The sequence below is a fragment of the Mycteria americana genome, chromosome 3 (assembly GCF_035582795.1).
Source record: "Mycteria americana isolate JAX WOST 10 ecotype Jacksonville Zoo and Gardens chromosome 3, USCA_MyAme_1.0, whole genome shotgun sequence".
In the NCBI taxonomy this organism is placed as follows: Eukaryota; Metazoa; Chordata; class Aves; order Ciconiiformes; family Ciconiidae; genus Mycteria; species Mycteria americana.
In genome coordinates this window covers 68,328,331-68,348,835 of record NC_134367.1, presented here as the reverse complement: position 1 = coordinate 68,348,835, position 20,505 = coordinate 68,328,331, and the positions used below count along the sequence as shown (strand labels likewise).

Here is a 20,505-nt window from a genome sequence, read left to right as displayed (position 1 = left end):
TATAAATATGAAACATTCAGAACAGAAGCCTACAAACTCATCTTTGCACTTTTTCATGTCAGCCATCAAAACAGCATCATTTAAAAAAAATATTTAACCCTTTAACTAGTCTGCACACAATTCATGGACTGGGATCCACAAAAAAGAGGTCTAGTATCCTGCTCATTTTTCAATATGAAATTTGGCTTGCTTCTTGTCAGATACTATTTACCAGGAGCCCAGAGAAAGACCATTATTTCCTCTAGACTGAGGACAGGACAGATGGCTCAGATAAAGTTTGCACTAGGCTAAATTTTTGCCAAAGTGTGCACAAATTCTTTAAAGATACCCTGATGTCTGAAAAGCAAAGACAACATAAACCCACAAAAACTTACAAAAATAATAGTTTTAGCTTACCTTAGCTGGGGAAAGAACAAAGTAAGTAATCTTCTAATTAAAATACAATTGCTTTCTTACCTTGAATTTGAGTCATAGTTTTCTAGTAATAAAAAGCTTATTGTTTACAGCAGTAAAACCCAATACCTGGGCCAGGCGCTTTTCAATGACCATTTTCAGGGGATCTCTACACAGTAGCGACAAGTCCAAGTTTAAAGTTTGAGAGGCAACAGATAGGACTTTCACTGAGATCAGCAGGGAAGTATTCAGTTACATCCAAACCAATGTGGCCCATGATCTTACAGCTAATTTGGGGGATCAGTAAAAGAAAGTGCGAGAAATATGGGGTGAGCACAGCATGGTCAGCAAAGTACTAGTGTGTGTGATTGCGCAGGCATAAGTTGTTTCATATGCTTCCGACTTTGGAAGTTAAAATTGAGGTTGCAGTTTATCAATGGCACCTTGTTCTAACCACAGACACGCAGACTTTGGCCAGCCAGTTGTGTGAATGACCTGAACCAGTACACTGTTCCCTCAGTGTGCATACAGTACATAGTTTCTTGGTTTCCAACACACTTGTCCATCTGTTATGATAGCTATCGGTGCCTGCTCACAATGAGCTTGGACTATTTGACTAGTGCACAGAGGCCAGGAAAAAAAAATAGGTTATGATGGACAGCCTGAAAAATATCGCAAGTGTAAAGTACGCCACAAGAAGTCTCTCTTCTGGGCCAGTCTTGGCATTGGCACAGCCTAGCTCTTTACGCACCTGCTGACACATAAGTGCCAAGATATGAATAGCTGAACAGCAGGGAAAATGGAAGCAAAGTATCCTCTTCTCTATAGGCTTCCTAGAAGTCATGTATTATCACAGTGGGTCTCTGAGAACCTGCTAAGACCAACTGGGACATAAAAACATATTCTCAGGCACATGACGATCAAGACTGATAATGCTTTTTTCCAAGGAAGTCTGACAGCAAGAAAAAACACCCAGGATTAGCTTGAACCTTATTACACTGAATACAACAAAGCTGGCATGTTTTCACCTATGAGTTTTGTGTGGAGCAGAATAAAACAATAGACTTTGCCAAGGAGGTAAAGATAAGAAAAGAGGGGACGTGCCATCTGTCCCTTAATCAAAGTCAGCCAATGGATGGAACGGGATCAGCCTAGCTGGTCGCAACCATCTGGAGCTACAGACGGCAAACGCTGCTTAGCAAAGCACTATCACAAGGCAGACATAAGGTAAAGGAAGTGCGCAAAACCCAAGGTGTTACAGAACTAACCTATCACGGAGGACAACCTGACATGAGACTAACACAATGCCCTGGGGAAGATCCCTTCCAGTATCTGAATGGTTCAGCTTACCTTACCTTTCCTTACAATTAGTTAATTTGTATAAAATGAACTATAAAAATGAACTATTGCACTATGAACTAAAATGAACTATAAAAATGAACTATAAAAATGAACTATTTGGATAAAAAGAACTATAACTTGCTACTTAGCTGCCTTGACTGCTTCTGAATTTGTTTACTTTGATTAATGAGCAACTGTTGGTCTGGTACTTTTAAATCACCTTTTCTATCCTTATACTTTGGTACTGGTAGACTTTTATTTGGGCTGGGCTTTGCCAAGATCACACATAGTCATGCAGTGCCAGACCATAATACAATTGAGCTGCTTCTTTACACTGCCTATGAAAGGCTCAATCAGAATTGCAGCTCTTATGCTCATGATGCCTTCCTTGTGGCACAATTCATCATTATCGTGGAGTCAGTCATGGTACTACCCTCACATGCCAGCCTGAACAGGCTGCTTGTATGCAGCAGACATCTTTCAGGGAGCCCAATACTTTTCTTTTGTTCCCAAGGCAAAATGGCACAACTCTCACCCTTCCACTTCCTATTTAGACAAACTCGAGGCCTGGAATTCAAGGAAGAAAACACGCACCAGCAATTGCTTTTACACTTCTTTGCACAGGAGCCTCCTAAGATTGCCAACTTTTCGAAGACAGTGATTAGTTGGTTAAACATAAGGTTAAGCAACATACAAAAGAACAGAAGAGTCTCTCATTTGCTACTTATCCTATCTAGGGTCATTACAGACCAAAGGGAACCTCAAATTTCCAAGTAGACCTTGGAAACTGAAAATATGGAGTAGCTCACTTGTCGCAGGCATCTAAAGTATTGCTAAACAAATACACAGCAGCAGGAAAAAAATAAGGCTGAAAACTCAACTCTGTTTTCCCACTTAAGGAGATATTCCTTGAGTTTTTGTCCTCCGTCTCTGAAGCTTCAGAGGACATGAGAAGAGCATGTGGCACTGCCAAGGGACAAATTTTAAAGGACAAGTTGGGAAACAGTTGGTGATTCAAAAGGGAAAACAAGTGGCTTTACCAAAACACCACAAATGGAAGCAAAGAGAAACTAAGAGAGGAAAGCCAGTGAAAAGAATCGCATAATTTGCTGTTTTACACGAGCCCAACTAAGAAATGTTATGCAAACGAAGAATGAACCCAGTGGAACTTAATTTTCCTGCACTATGTGTTTTTGTTTTTGGCTGGGCTGCACAGTTCAGTTCACTCATTTCCTGCCTAGCCTCACGACAAAGAAAAAATAACCTCAACCCTTTGACCTTGACAAAATTTCTTCTAAGCACAGTTAAAGGTAGGCTTTCTAGCTATCTCCCAAGACATTTGTGGTTAACTGCGAGTATAAATATATTGTTTGTGAGCCTCTTCGAGGGTTAAAGGCATTACATATAGAAGCAAAATTAAAGGCAGACCACAGTAAGCATAAATTGGCATGGTACTGGCTTTAGGTGGGATCCAGTGCCAGCACAGCATCACATCAAATGAATTTGAAAAGGGCCAATGAAGGAAATCACAAGGAGTGGGAACTGAAAATTGGGGAAGACTGCCCCCGGAGAATAGAGTTCAGGAGGCAATTGCACCACTGCTCGCTCATGTTCCCATCACCAGCCACCACGTCACCACAGATGAGGGCAAAATCTAGAATAGAGAGATTTTGGCAGGGTTGAGTCAGTTATGGAAATAAAAGTATTTTGTAGTCTGGTCTAAATAATGAGGTAAGTAGGAGACTGCAGCAAATGCCTACACATCTTTTCTTGGGATAAGATCTCAGATCAGCTTTATTGATGATCTGCAGAAGAAGGGCGATCAGCTTTCCTTTTGACTGTACCAGTACAGAGAAACAAGAGATAAGAAAGCATGCTTGGCTTTCTCTCTTTTGTATCACAGGTTTTTAAAAACATAAAAGTATAATATAAAGAATATGAGATCATTCTAACCAGTTTAGACTCAGATCCAAACGGAGCTATTAAAGCTACATAATATAAAATATCAACAGTAGAGTTTATGATTTTCTAGGCAGCAATCTCTCTTCTAATATGTAACAATTTAAATTTTCTTTCTTCTTCCTATTTCTATTAAACACAGTCTTAAACAACTAGAAATGCCTGTTTTATCTCTTCCTCCTCTTGTTTGGTACAAATTACAAGAAACATACTGATAAAACCATGTACAGTTTACACAAAATACTAATTAACCACAGAAACTCAGCAACTTCATGATCTATGTCAAACAAATAGAAAAAAGTAGGCATAGTCTAAACCACTGGTGTAGTTTCTGACTTTTAAGCATGTTCTTACACTTCTCTAGCAGTGTAAATTATTCCCAATATAAATCTCCTTTACACTGATAAAGGGGGGTAAGTGCAGCTGGTAGAGATGAGAATTGGTAATGAACTTCTAAGATGTCTATGCAAGCATTTTTCTTCAGTGCATGCTTCCTGATCTCTTAGGCATTTGAATAGTACCCCAGGCTTATAATAAACTAAAAAAGGGCTAGGAAGGATTGCCCATAGACTTTTCGTGGAATAAGGCTTTACTGCATAGAAAATTGGTCTGTTGATTTCTGATTTCATTCTCTTAAGAGCCCTATTAAAAAGAGCAACAATAGGTAAACACTAGTCATTATGTCCTTGAAAGAGGTTCATGTTTATTTCTTGATGCTCCTAAACAAAATCGTAGGTTGGCAATTCAGTTTTATCTGAGCCCCCAAAGATACACAATGCATAAAACAACACTGGAGAGATGTGATTTGGTGCATAGATTTTGCAAGATTTGATTTGTTGCAAAGCCACCCAAGGAGATTGTTTGCCCTTGGGCTGGTTCTTTCCCTTCCTTTGGAAGGTGGGAGGAGGTTGGTGGTCAGACTTCCCAGGTGGTTTATATGTAATACTTTTTTAGGAAGTACTAAAAATGAAATACTTTATTTTGTTACATTTTTTTTTCACACACCATTGTTTGACTTGGGAGTGGAAACCCCTTTTCTCATCTGTTTTTCAGAACAAGTCATCTCAAGGGCTTCAGTAACCAGGAAATACAGAAAAAATTGTGCTGAATTGCTCTTGAAAAACTACAGTTAGTGGGCTTTAAAATGTTCCCCTAGTATTTGCATTATTCCCTAAACATGCCCTGTGTAAAACACTGAACAATAAAAATAATTTAGATGTTAAAGGTAACTGACAAGTACTTAAGCATGACCACTGCTGCTACATTAGAAACCCAACAAGGATTTTCCTCGCATCTATCCAATTTTTATGTGTGAAGGTTCCCTTGTGTCGCTACTGGAAACCACTGAGAAGCTCCATGGAGAGCTAGGTGGGTGAGTCTCAAAGAAAGAAAGTCTGCATTTGAACTTCTTTTGTTCCTTTTTTTTTTTTTTTTTTTGGATTGAGGAAGCTCTTGAGAGAATATGGGAAACGAGGGAACTTTTTTTCTTTTTCTTTAACTTTTTTTCTGCAGACACTCTGGTGTTTAATAACTTCCTTCTATAAAGCACCTCTGGCATACCAAAATTTCATTACACATATTATTTTCTAACACATAAATAGCTCTTTAGAGAACAAACCCAGCGTTAGACGTTTGCTACTTTCGGGCCCTGAACTTTTCCTACCCGTAATCCCACCGAAGAAGAGCCCCCAGTGGCTGGCAGTCCCCCAGGCACTGGCCAAGGCTTTGGCAAGTGGTAGCTGCGGTGTGGTGGGCGCTGCTGGAGAGGATCATGTTTCAGGAAGGAGCTGAGACCACTGTTAAGTTATGAAGTGCTGCTGTTTGTCTCCTGGTAGCCAGGAGAAGAAACAACAATGAAAACAACCTTTTTAGGCTTTCTTTTTAAGAAGTAAAGGGAAATAATATGTGGTAATCAATTGCTCCCCCTCACCACAGAAAGGTCACCTTTGGAAATGGAGAACATCTGTCCAATGAGCATGGCCATTTCTTACTATTTTCTGGATTTATTTTTGTTTAAGACAGAAGTTGTTTTTGTATGAAACCCTTGGGAAAGTAGCTAGCTCCAGGTATGCAGCACGGCTCTCGGGAACTGCTAATATGTAAATGTTGCAACAGTACTTCTAGTGCAGACACCAGCTAGCGGGGATTGCTCGCTTACCGGTGGCAAGAGAAACGATGCCTGAAACAAATGCGCAGAATTGCCAAGACAAAGTGAAGCTGAAATTCTCCAAGATCTTGAAAAGTTTCAAGGTCAGGAACACTGCAGGGGTGGGGGAACACACAGACAACAGTACACAGCTAAAACACAGAAGGAGAGAATCCCTGAATCCTGAGCGGCATGAGAGAGCCAAGGAGGGTGTGCTTTGATGCATGTAAAGGCTTACACTTCTAGATTGAAAAATGCACTTAAAATCTTTAAATGAAGACAAATAATGTGATGTTGTTCTCCTTCTTCACTGCTACTATCAACACAGGAGAAGCATCTGTTGCCAATCACAATCACAACTACTTCTAATTCCCAATCTCCCTTAAAATACAAATGTAACATATAAATCTCTGCACCCATAAAATACATATTTGCAAGCCTGTTTATGCACAGATTTTTTAAAAACTGTATTAGTTGATCCAGTTTCTTCTACCATGGGTGGAGAACTGCAGTCTGTTACCCCACCATGAACTGTGGCAGCTCCCAAGACGCAGGCAAGCAAATACAGTAAGGGAAGACTACCAGCTGGGTTTTTATGAAAGAAATACCTGCACTGTGTTTCACATATGCTTTGCATTTTCTAACTTTGCAAAAGCATTCTTTATTTCTTCATGTATTGTGAAATCCCACATAAATGGTGACATCACATTTTAATGAAGGATCTCTGAATATATCAAATTATAAATGGTAGACTGATATGCTACATTAACTGCTGTTAATTGACAGTAAGTGATCAGCTTTTGTGAAACAGTACAACTTTAGAGACCTCATACAGTTTTCTAGAGTCCTACCATGAAAAAAACCTTGCTTCTAGTGAATTTATTTTGAACTACTGTACACTGAAATAAAAAATCATAATTAAAGGTTGATTCTGAATTACAATAAAAGCAATACTTTAATGAAAGGTTCACACTTTTTAAAATGTAACCTAAACTTAGAACAAGACTGACACAGATCACACTTCCATGTAAAAACCCATGAAATTCGGGATTTTCAGCTGCTTTCAGCTGCTTTCAGTGTGTGGTATGAGACACATAAAGACACTCAGCACCTTTTGCCATTGAAAGCAGCGTGCAATGTCCCAGTGGAGCAGGACCTGATCCAAAGAATAATTTTCTTTTGAAAAAGACATGTAAAACCCACATTTTTCCATACCTCTGTGTGCTTTTTTACATTACTGACAAACCCTCTTTTTTCCTACCCCATTTCTTCTGTCAGCTCTGAATCCCCCATGGGATTAACAGGGAGCAACCTGGACTTGCACTTCCCTTCTTGCCCATGACAAAAGGGCTTACAGCTCAAACTCCGGTCAGGTCATTATGGTGTGAAAAATGCCACAGTCAGCACTTTCACTACTCCTGACAATGACACACGGTGCAGAAAAAGTCCAAATTGACGCTCAAGAGGCTGCTGGTACTCACATTTGAAATGACTTGCACAACCAAGTTCCTATTGTAAAGTACATTTTTTTTAATGAACCAAAAATAATTTCAGCAACACCAGTGCTCCCTTACACCTGTGAAAAACAAGAGAGTAGTAAAATAATCTCTACCATTTTTCCCTTTCTGCATACTCTTTTCTGTAGAGGTGGGAAAGCCTTTCAGCCAGAAAACAATCAGTAAATAATACCGCTCACACAGTTTGCAAAGACATGCACAGATTAACACCGTACTTACCACTCCAACGGGGAAAGCTAGAACAGCCATCACCCAGTCACGGAGGGAAATGAGTTTTTTCAGCTGCCTCTCTTGCTCTTGACTGTCATTTCCTTTAGTGAGAAGACTGGACAGGTCCGTCAAGACGCAGATCCCAAAGAAGACAGCCTGGATAACCTGCACGGAAGGGGAACACACTCTTGAACACAGAGAAGACCAGACCTTTGGCAGAGAGCTGGTCGGACACAGGTGTACGTGAGGAATACTGCCACAGAATTGGCATGGCGAGTGGGAAAACATCAGTCCCTTAAATATGGGTAGAGTTTGTTCACATGAAAGCCACTTGTGCTTCTAGACTGAAACCCCTGCATGCACCTTGCTCCTCAGGTATGGGAGGAATCAATGCGAGTGGAAGGACCATTCCAGAGGTAGGACTTCCCACCCTCACCTCAGACACGTGCTACCTGCCAGGGACTGAACTGCAGCTACCCCTTCCTGCTTCACTCCATACAACTCCGCCCCAAAGCCACAGCATTCACCTCTGAGGCAGAAAAAGTGAGGAACACTCCTTGTAAAAAGAAAGGAAAGAAAAAATATGAGAGGTTCTTTCCCTTGCACCAGGAGGTCTCCCTTGAAGATCCTGCCTGCCCCAGACATTCCACCCAGAGGCGAAGAAGGTGCCTGAGACTTCCTGAGAGATGCAGCACACAGCCCAGGCTCCGACAAATCTATAACTACTTCATCTCAGGTAGCAAACGACAAAATGAGCAAGCTGCAGGAGTTATTCAAGCTTTCTTTTTGTGATGGTGGACTGTCATTTAACTGCCTTTTGCTTTTTTGCATTTACGTATTTGTGTGCACTATTGTAACATTATCTGTTATATTAAATCGGTAGTTTAATAACCTGAGCCCACTGATTTGGTTCAAACTTGACTTGATCTTAGTTTGATCACTGCATTTTTCTTCCTAATTAGCTTAGTAAACTTGTAATAAGTTAGCTCAGGAATGCTCTTGCTGGAGGACCTGCGCATCCTTTCTAGTACAGTCCAGAGGAAGTGCACACAGCTTGTTTACTCCCCAAGCCGGAAGCCCGGGTCATAAATCCACATGCATCAGGTAATATTAGGTAAAAAATTAACAAAACATGGGCTTGGTTCCCAAATTGCAGTGTGATTCATCAAAAAACATAAACATATGCTTAAAATACATACTACATGTTTTTCAAAGCAAGCATGGAGTACTAGTTTAGAAGTCTAATTTGTAAATCTAAGTGCTCCTCTGACTAGGACTCTCTGACTAAGCAGCAGACCATCCATAAGAAATAAGAATAGCACATACGCAGATTTTGAAAAATACAATTTATTATGTGCATACATCTTTGCAGAATTTAGACTATAGTCAAGTAATGTAAAAAACCATGTTAGACCAGGGGACACTGATCTGGAATATGGTAGGGGAGGGAGGGGAAGAAGGGGGGCAGGGGAGGGAGGGAAGGGGGGTGGTGGGAGGAAGGGAGGGAGGGAGGGAGGGAGGGAGAGAGGAAGGGAGGAAGGGAGGAAGGGAGGAAGGGAGGGAGGGAGGGAGGGAGGGAGGAAGGCAGGAAGGCAGGAAGGCAGGAAGGAAGGAAGGAAGGAAGGAAGGAAGGAAGGAAGGAAGGAAATACCAGACAGAGAGATGTTGGCTACTAGAAAGAAATCCAGACATGTGTAATGGTTGGATGGATTAAAGTACATTCCCTTCCTCAACAATCCTTGTATGACCCAAATACTTGTACATTCTGGCTGTAAAGCTATGAACGACAGCCTTTCAAATAGCCCCTGGATGCGCTTGCAATTCTGCTGCCATTGCTCTCCCCTCTCCAGGCTGTAGCTACATACAATTTGCTTGATAAATAGATGAAGCAACATTACAAAACATTCCATGAACAAGCCATGAAATGTGACAGATTACTAGTGCTAGAGCTGTATATTGTGCTAGAAAAAGGTATTACTACTTCAAATGACTGCCTGGAAAAGTTTCCATCTTCTACATAATTTCTGAAAAACATTTTATATAAAAGTTGGGGCTCCTTGGAGCTACATAATCACATGAACTCCTAATGCACTTTTTCATATTATTTGTTTGAAACAAGCACTTAGTAGAAAAAAAATCTTCCCATACTAGGCCCTGTTTTCCACCAAACAGATGGTCTATTTGGAGAGAAGGAATAGAAGAACTAATTATGCATTTGCTTGACTTAAGAAGAGATATGATACCATCTACTATTCACTCAAGACTGAATGCCAAAGAAGGAAAAAGATTTAAGACAGGACTGGAAAAAAAAGTATACCTAACAGTAATGAGATCAATCTGGGTGTTAAAAAGTTCAGGCTGAGTACCAGGAAATATTTCCTAACACTGAGCTCTGTCAGACCATGAAATAGTTTCTCAGAGGAAGTGGTGGAAGCCTCATGGCTTGAATCACTCAAACCAATATTGGACAAAACACTCAATAATGTACTGCAGGGAACAGTATTACGCTGGCAGGGCTTGGACGAGTGACTAATGGATTGTTTGCAGCTCTAACTACGATTCCCTGAAATGGTCCCTCTCCAAAGAAACACAGACTCAAACAATCACACGCCCACTTTCCAAGGGAATTGAGATTGTACATCCACTAATCAATCACAAACTGAACAGCTTCTCTCCCCATTATCCTGTTATGAACACACCGCTTCAAGGGAAAACACAATGATATCATTGGGAATAACTGAACTCCTAAAAGGAAAGAAAGTACCCGAAGATTTCAGAGAGTAGGTATGAAGTAAACTATTCTACAAAAAGATTAACAAATAAAAATCCATATAGGAAAGAGAAAATTACATATTTATTGAGAACATTCAGAGCCAATGAAAAAATCTTATAGTGTTCAGGGAGGAATAGTTCCAGCTTATTCATACAAATAATGTACATACATTCTCTCTAATACTTCCTTTCCTTTCTAGAATGTGCAAGAAAACTCTTCTGACACCTACCAACATTTAGGATTAGGCTGAGGACCTCCGGAGCTGCATAAGTCTCAGCAGCATAAACTGAACAGCCAGAGTCACTATTTATGCCCTTTGTAGGTCTGGCATAGGAGAAGTGTAGCATGCAGCTACTGGTGGTTTATGGCACTAAACAAATTTTTAAAGTCCATGCTCCTCGGTGTGAATGCTGCCTAACAGATGTGAAAAGTTCATAGCAAGGGAGTAGAAACTCCCTGTAAACAATATTCTCCAAAGTGCCCTGGTGTTACCTCAGATTTAGGATCACATTTTCAAAACAAGGACCTTCTTTTGAAAATCTGCAGGTGGTGAATCTATACATGAAACACACCCGAGATGTTAAACAGTTGACTTCTATTTTTTTCCCTTGGAAATGTAAGCAGTAACAGCACTTCAGAGGAAATATCTTCCAATTTTGCCTCTAACTAGAGTTTGAAGGAAAACAGTGATTTAGAAAATGACAAATACAAATTTGACAGAAAACAGCCATACCTTCCTTATACCACGTAACAGTGATAGAGGCAGAAACTTGTAAGCAGAGTATGCAAAAACAAGAAAATCATTAAAACAGGTATAAAATACTAACTTACTGCTGACCACATTTTCTCCATTGAAGCCTAGAGGGGCCACTGCTACTATAGTTGATACTACAGTACCCTTAAGCTGTGATAACGTATGTATCAGGCTGCATAATGGAAATGGCCACCTACAGGTATTTTAGTAATACAAAACTCTGAGCAGAGAAAATACTTGTGTGCTGGTTTTGGCTGGGGTAGAGTTAATTTTCTTCATAGTAGCTAGTACAGAGCTATGTTTTGCATTTGTGCTGGAAACAGTGCTGATAACGCAGGGATGTTTTAGTTACTGCTGAGCAGGGCTTACACAGAGTCAAGGCCTTTTCTGCTCCTCACCCCACCCCACCAGCGAGGAGGCTGGGGGGGCACAAGAAGCTGGGAGGGGACACGGCTGGGACAGCTGACCCCAGCTGACCAAAGGGCTCTTCCATACCATATGGCGTCATGCTCAGCAATAAACTAGGGGGGAGGTTGGCCAGGGAGCCCCTGCTCGGGGACTGGCTGGGCATCGGTTGGTTGGTAGTCAGCAATTGTTTTAACTTGCATCACCTGTCTTTCTTGGGTTTTATTTCTCTCTTGGTTATTTTCCTTTTCATTACAACTTATTATTGTTATTTTATTTCAATTATTAAACTGTTCTTATCTCAACTCACGAGTTTTCTCACTTTTACCCTTCCAATTCTTTTCCCCCCATGCTGCTGCAGGGGGAGTGAGCAAGCGGCTGTGTGGTGCTCAGCTGCTGGCTGGGGTTAAACCATGACAACTTGTCAAGTTGCTGCAGGAGAAAACAGCTGTGAACAGAAGATGAAAGCAAGCAGCCCAGAAACCTTCTCAAACGGTGAGATCTATTCAGATTATATATCAGAAAAGATTGTTCCTTATGAACGGTTAGAATAAAGTGAATTAATTGTACATGTCTGTCTCCTACAAGAAAATAAAGACTTGCTTCAGTGGGACAGTTTTTCCACAAGGTGCTCAGTGCAGGATAGCAGCTAATGACCTCTCCTTACTCCCCCTAATTTGACTTCTAAGAGTCAGATGGAAAATATATTTCCTTGTAAACCTTTCTTCAGGGCATGGAGACTCCCTTCTGCCCTGTGCTGTGGGGTTCCACAGTGCAGACAAAATCTCTGCACAACTGACATCAATGGAAATTCTGTCACTACTCTTACCAAGGCAGAAAACTCCCATTAAATTCACTGAATCTAGGACTTCATGGCCCATGGATTCATCCTCTTTCAAGCTCACTCTCATAATCAGGAGCATTCCTTAGAGCTCAGGGCAGAAGAACTGGAAAAGTGTGCAAGCACTACTATTATCCATGGGTATTTTTTCCCCTACCTACCTTTGAAAATGGAGAATTCACCATCCTCAAGTCATCATTTTCGAGATTAACAGCACTTACAAATTATTTCATGTACCCCTCTATGAAATAAGGCATCTGAATAGACAAGCAAGTAGCGCTGGCAAGTAGACAGTGCTGCCAGAATAAAACATGGGAGTAACACTCACAAAATCAGCAAGAAATAATAAAAGAGCATGGAAAATTAAATAACTTTTACACATTCCAAAACAACAAGTTTGCAAATGAAGTGCACGTGTGCACATGTGTGTGCACACGCGCATGTATTAGGTACCTGTACCTCACTTACCAGGTAAGCTTCCGCTGTTTAAAGGCAAGACTGCATTTAAGAAAGAGACTTAAGAGTCTGCAAATATAACTCATATTATAGGAAGACTAATTCACACTAGGGTGTCAGGGAGGCCTGGCTGATCCCTGGGGGCTGACAGCCAGGGCTCATCCCATGCCCAGCCAGGAGCAGGGCAGCCAGGGGCACAGGGCAGCCCCAGCCCCAGGCATCGGGCACCTCCCTGGGGATGGGCCACCAGCCCGTGCGTGGGGGGCAGACATAACCTGACTCATCAAAGCAACACTCACGCTTAAGACAACCCGTGGCTTTCCACAGGAAGATGAAAGTTCAGCTCTACCAGCATGCAAAATCAAATTGCTGAAAGTCGTCATTTCTCATGTATTTCAGATTTTACAATCTGCCATATACAGAACATACTCTGATTTTCCTTTCCAAACAACAGGAATATGATTTATAACCTCAGAGTATCTGTTACTACTCCTTGTCAACTTATGCCACTTTAGCTTTCATTCCTCCAGCCTCTAGACATTATCATTTGACGTACAAATGTACTATGCTTCAGCAATTAAGATGACTGTATTTTAAGAAACTCTGAAGTAATTTAAGTCAGATTTTTAACTCTTTGCCCACTGTAAACACGACTGATTGGACTCTGTTTTGGGACCATGATTGGTTTGGGTTGTAGTGTATCAGGCTGCATGCAGGCACGTGTGGACAGCCTGCATCCTGTAACAACAGCTCAGTTTTCTGTAGTTGCAATGTACAGAGCAAGTCCAGGTTAAGTCGAGAATAACAAGGTATTTTTGATAGAAAATGCACTGTGTTTACAGAATGAAGCCATGGGCTGTAGCTGTTTATTAAATCTGTTCCTGCTCTTGACTGCATGAAGCTACTGATTCTTCTTGTCCATCACCATCCCAGCATTACTCACAGGCACATTGCTTTTACTCTTGTCACTTCTCCTTCCTTCACTTTATCTTTGTTAGTTATAATAGCAAGCAGAAGCTGGACAACATGTAATCAAGCGCTAAATCTTTGTATCAGAGAAGCTACTGACTTCGGATAAGGAAAAGGCAAATCTTTGTGTCTACAGACAAATGAAAGAGAGACATAAAAAAATAAAAGCAATAAGCAACAGCATTTTAAGTACTAAAATACATGCCAGTGTAATATGTCTAATCACTAAATCTACAATTAATTAAAGTTGAAGTGCAAACACCATGAAAAAGTACTGTGTGCTACTCAGAATCATTACTTCTGTGAAAGGAATGAGGAAGACTTGTATTTTAAAGGCCAGAAGTAAAAAAGCATCATCACCCCAGGAGATTCACTGACTGATGTTAAGTTGGGGCATGCAGTCAGACCTCTTATCACATCTTCCACACTGGCTGCAGTGCTGTGGCCATTTTAATTTGTTTTGTTTGTTGAAGCAGGTTTCAGTAATGACATATGCCACTTCAACACAGAAAAGGAACAGCCCCTGCCCATCAAAAGCCAGTAGCCTGAGAAACCAAATACACAACATACAGGAGAAAAGTAAGGGACAAGGGAACAAAATCAGAATAAGCCAAAGGAATACTTAATGCAAATGCCACCTATTTTACTTTGAGTTGTTTGTTGGTTAGGAATCTTGAAATATGTATTTCTCCTATTCCTTCTTTCTCTTTCACTTACACAAATTAGAACTTAAACTCCACTAGTAAAACATGACATTTATTTCTATCAGAAGAGCCATTAGAAATTCAGTAAGTGCATAGATGGACAGCCTTATAAATATCTATCACTGCCCTCATCCAAAACAATGACTCATGTCTCCCTTTACAGCCTTCATTGGGGGAAGGCTCCTCTAACCAGGACATCAGAGATGAAGACTAGCCCTTACTAGGAAATTCAACTTCATTTTCATGACTTAGTCACATGACATGAATCAGCTTATAAAACATGCCTAATCCCTTACCATATGATGTAAGTTCAGGGACTCCTTTAAATACCATCCTTTACTTCCTACATAACCTCCTGTAGTCTTTTTCTTTGAAGCTCACTAGTATTTCCCAAATGTAACCAAGGACAGGGTTTTAAACCAATGAGATTTTATAGCTACACAAAAGAATAAAGTCTACTATGGAATTATTATGCATGGAAAAGAAACCCGTTTGACTCTTCAGTCTAGTTTTTATAGGTATTACATCGTTTAAGTCCAAGTGCTTAAGCACCTACTCCAGAGCTGTGGAAAGGGAACAAAGCTGTGTAAGCTAATAAGACTTTGTGTTTCCGAGAGGAGAGATGCATTTTAAAATTCTGCCTGTTGGAACACAAGGTGTGTTTTTATCTGGACAGACAGAAAAGCAACTTTCTGTGCAAACTAAGTGCTTACATAAGAAATCAGAAAACCAAAACAGATGTGGGCCCCTAAAATGTAATTTTTATAGCGCTGCCTTTCAGCATCTATTACAATTCACAATTTTCAGCACATGAAATAAAAAAATTCTGATAAATAATATAACCATACTGCTTGCACCTCTTCCTTTCTCTCTCCATCTTCCCTCCCCTTAACCCAGGAAAAACCCTTACTGTGTTACACTTACTGGAGAGGTTGAATTTCAGACCATTCTGTCTTAACAAGAGTCTTGACTGTCTCATAATGGTTTTCAAACACATGCAGCACAGTTCTTGGAAAGGTAAGGTGGTTGTGCTAACAATGTTTTAAAAGCAGTTTTCTTAATATGTTGGGCACTTCTATAAGGACAAATATATTATTCCTTACTACAACAAGCTAAGCTGAAATTTGGTAAACTATCAAAAATATTTGGAAATGCTTTAATTTTTAAAGCCAAAAAAAGCATATTTAGTTGTTCTTTTTACATGGGTAAAATACCCCCAACAAAAAAATTGCCGTAGTGGACAATTGAGAAATTTATTTTAAACCGCTACTATATCTCAGCTGTGTTGCATAGATGACATTTCCAACATGATCTCAGCATGACAGAGTGTATGCCATCTGGCTCAGAAGTGCTAACAGCGTGGAATCCACTACCATGTATCGGATGAAGAGATGGAATGGACAAATACAGAATCTACTAAAGCAATATGAACAAAAATTTGACCAGATGCTAAGAAAGTGTTAAATTTTCTCCAACCTTTTGCATTCTCTTTAGCTGTGTCATTCCTCTCCAACACCATGTCAACCCAGTCTTCCTTCTTCCTCTAAAAACTACAGGTATTTTCTGGATACTTTTGAGTTACAGATGTCTGGGTATCTTACTTTGATCTTAGCTAATACACTCAAAGAAGCACTAAGCTCATTGTTGCAGTATTTAAGAAATTATTATTCTATTTTTATCTTTTTGATTTTAAATTGTTTTGACTAAACTCATTTTCTAATAATCCCCGTTTTCTTCCTTACTCTCTTGCATTGTGTATAGGGAAGCTGCCATTACTACTTATTGTATCCTGCTTATAAGACAGAGTAATTTCATTAAACTTATATAATCCATTCTGCAAACATGTATAATACAGTTTATTCAGAATAGATTATGATTTTATTAGGTTATCTCTTTTATGTTTTTCTTCTCTAAAGCTTAATCTTATTAGGATTATACACTGCACAGAAGGTTATGTCATTATTTTGGCTTAAATGCTAATTTTACACATTTCAGCATGATCGGTACACTCTCTGCAGCAGTGGCCTTGCAGTCAACCAGGCAGGAATGGCAGCTCTCTAGACAATGTTTGTGATAGCTAGCTAAGAAGCTAAGACTTGTTCTGCAGCTGTCTGTGCTAAACTGAGCTTTAGGATAGGGTTTCCGATGGCTGGAAAGTCCCTAGCATTTTGTAAGTTAATTACCCCAAAAAGAAATTACATTTTATTAAGGACAGAACTTCCTCTAAGAAATGGCTTACTTAAAACTTCGGAAACTTCTGCATTGCACCAACTTTTTCATGTTTAGAAATACAGTTTGAAAACCACTGGAGGGAAGCTAGTTTGACAGATCAAATTTGAAAACAAAACTACACAGAAGTTTTTCAAAGTTAGAGTGACTGGTTTTGCTTTTTATTTCTTCCTTTTTTAATGAATAAGGTAACAGCTGCCTTCTAAATTGCTGAATTTAGAAAAGGCCATGACTAATGTAACTCAGCAACATGGTGACAGAGCTGGAAATGCAAATGAGAAAGGCACTACAATCTTCTGAGACATAGCAGCCTCAGTGCTGCCCTACCATGGCTGTAGGAAATAAATGGTTTTAATCTGTTTAATCTGTTTCCTGAGCACTGTGAAAGCAGTAATGAATGACTCCTCACACCAGTCCAGCAAGGCAGTCTCAGTTGGGCAATTCTCCCTCCCTCCAGGGAAGGTAAGGGAAGAAAACATTGAGAGCTTTATCCCAACTCTTCATCCATCCAACCTACCAACAACACACAAACCAAGTCAGTTGCAAACGCACATTCTGAAAAATGGCTCCAGTCTCCAATCAGGGTCATCTTCAGCTTTTGCTTAAAGCACCTTTTCTTCTTCGGCTCACTGCTGCAGCAGCTGAAGGATAATTTATGAGGGGCAGGTAAAGTATATTCATAAATAAAGTTATTACTAAAATAAGGATGTTCTGTAATTAGACCACAGCAAAGGATGCTGCTATTCAAGCTCCACTTGAAAAAAAGAGAGGACGTAATTTTGTGTATTAATTATAAAGCACGTGGTTCAATGAAAGCTGATCTAACATGTTGTACTGTCCTCATAAACAAGACTACTCTTTACATAACATTTCAAGCAAGGCACTGTGTGTTACTAAGAGTTGTATTTCAGGAGGGAAAAAAAAGAAGTTGTCATTATCTTACATCTCCAAAGAAAACATGGGAAAACCCCTGATATAAGCTAACTGCATTTAAATTAAATAATACAAGGGGGGTTGAGTGTTCACTAGGTGTGTGGCATTTCAGCCCCAGATATAACACCTCCCTGCTTTCATTGTCTTTCTCATAAATAAATCTCAAAGGAAATTAAGGATTTGTTTCCTGATTGTCCATTGGTGAAAGTGAGGCAGAAGTGAGCTGGCCAAGGTCAGGCAGCAAGTCAGCAGGGGACCCAGGGGACGAACTCGGGTGCCCTGATCCCTAGGCAGTTCTCTAGGCATTAGATCAGGCTGTTTTCCACGCATCTGCACTCGCTCTTACAGCGATAGCCGTTTCCACTGCTTACTAGAGAAACGCTCCCAGCTTTCTCAGAGAAACAGCATGGACCGTTTCGTTCCCTCCAAACACAGCCATACTACTGTTAGCATAAATCCAAATACTTTTCCTCTTATGCAGCTCATATTAATCATAGTTTTAAAAGACCTTGTTTGCTTTACTGTGTCTTTCAAAGTTTTCCAATGGTTAGATACTCTAATTCTGACTAGCTGATCTATTTGTGCCAACCAACTAGAGTTACCAAGGTCTCAAATATAATAGCTTTGGAGAGCTTGTCCATTATCCCATTCCCACCTTCACTGTTCTTATATACTGGTTTTTAAATCAGTCAAAATACTGATTTTAAGCAACATTAGCACTAAATAAATCTTTTAAATTTTTCCATCACTTGTTCTGCTCTGTATGAATAAGTGCGATGAGCTGCAATTTCAGTGTGGTGCACACTTGGCTTCCCAGCATCCCCACAGGACAGGGCACTGGGTGGAAGAAGCACAACTATCCCATCTGCTACCTGGAAACTGTCTTTGGAGAGAGTGACCTGAAAAAGAAACGGGATGGAGCCCCATCTTGCCTTATGTGCTCATGAAGGCAGACACAGCTCAAACCTCTCACTCTTTCTTACTCTGACCAACATTTAACCGTTTCTTGAGTTTCCAAACTAATCCTTCAGACATTGTTGTTTACTATATTTCTGTTTTGCTCACTACTTTTCATTTCACTTGCAGAAGGAAGAAAGAGATTAACTGGAGGGAAGTTTAAATGTACATCCCCCTACATGTGATGGGAAGCCACTTTATGACAACTACCTGGCATCACACCAGGTTCCAAACTCATTAGATTTAGATGCTCTCCATCAGGCCATTGCACACTGACTGACAAAGAGTAAATGTATTTTTTTTTATCAGTAAACACCACAAGTTCAATAATAATCTGTCCCTTCTTCTCAAGAGACAGGAGGCTCAGACAACACCTCTTGTAGCAGTTAAGAAAGTAGCAGATGACTCCAGAAAAGAGACCACCTTTCCTAAAGCGTGGTACTAGTGACCAGTACTACTGCCAGCGAGCATGGTGTTTTGGATTCTCCATGGCAGGAAAAGCACTATGGAGTATTAGCTTGTAGATGTGGCAGCCCAGCACAAAAAATAAAAAGCATCCATGCCTATCAAGGGACATATCCTACTGGTCAGCTGGGCAGATTGCATCAGGAAATGCCCAAGTATCAACTGTCCTCTGCTAAACCTCAGAACTCCAACACTCATGCCACCATGCACAAGGTAGCTACGTGCACGTGCACTCCGAATTAACAGTATAGCTGTAATTGTAATGCAGCTGGGGATAAGGGCTGTGCCCATGCACATGCTCGGCGTGCTGAGTCACCCGTAGGAACTCCCTGGGCAGTCCCCGGAACTCCCCAGCTAGTTTCTGTCGAAATGAGATAATTGACTGATAGCTACAGGAACCCGCCCCGGGCAGTCCCGGCTCCACCAGAGGACTGAGGGATCGATAGAAGAGCTCCCCAGGCAATCCCAGTCTTGTGTTAACAAGATAATTGACTGTGTGTTGGGGACTGGGGAGGCAGGGAGCTCCCGGCAGCCCCAGGAACAACCCGGCAGCCCCGGGAACAACCCAGGCAGGTCCTGCTTTGCACACATGAAGTAAACGGCGAGCTGATAGACACTGTTTATCTATTTAGATAAGTTTATCATTGGATAGGGCAATTCTTTGCACTTAGTTGAGACGATTTTAACTAGAAGCTCATCATGCATGCACTGGAGCGTTGACGTGGGATCGCAGGCCAGCTGGATGATAAGAATTCACCAAACCACAGTTTGGGAAGTCTGATCCAAACCAGCTGAAAATGCTGTTACAAGGACACTTGCAATGGAGACTCCTATTACCACCTGGAAAACTGGCCATACTGTCACAACAGTGACAACAGTAACGCAAGAGTGTTACCTCATGCAGAACATCCAAATAAATCAGTTTCTTTAGCTAAACACTTGAACCAGTGTGTATAACATGGACCAGAATGGTCTCTAAGAAAAGGAGAGCCTACCACCATGTAAACTGGCCACAATGGAATCACACACAGGCTTAAAACATTACCCCAGAGTATAAGGGCACTGGTCCAAGTAAATGTTATCTGACGCCACTGTCAGATTTTATGTACGGTACCTCTAATTCTCACTTTTCCCAAAATACTTAGTAAATAAGTACATTTCAGTATTCTGCCCTGTTCCTCATAACACAAAAATGCTGGTTACACAGATAACATTCATAAATGTTGGTGGTTTCTGGGCCATGCCCATTTATTTATAATCTGGCTGTAGTCCATTGCAGCACTAGGCAGACACCACTGCAACGGAACAAGGACCTCTCCTGTCCAGACCATCTGCAACCATGCAACATGAAACTTCACAACAGAGTCCCAGAGCAGAGCTGCTGACCGGCTCTGCCGGCATGCCTGTCCTGAGATATTCACTTCTGACTAACAGCGAAACCAGGTCACGTTCA

General features: G+C 40.7%; 1 protein-coding gene across 1 annotated transcript in view; it reads right to left on the bottom strand.

The window, feature by feature from the left end:
- Positions 1-20,505, bottom strand: part of AIG1 (androgen induced 1) — a 126,204-nt gene that overhangs the window by 80,176 nt on the left and 25,523 nt on the right. Inside the window, exon 2 of the mRNA XM_075498875.1 lies at positions 7,576-7,731. Within this exon, the coding sequence (XP_075354990.1) occupies positions 7,576-7,731 (156 nt within the window). The remainder of the gene's footprint in view (positions 1-7,575; positions 7,732-20,505) is intronic.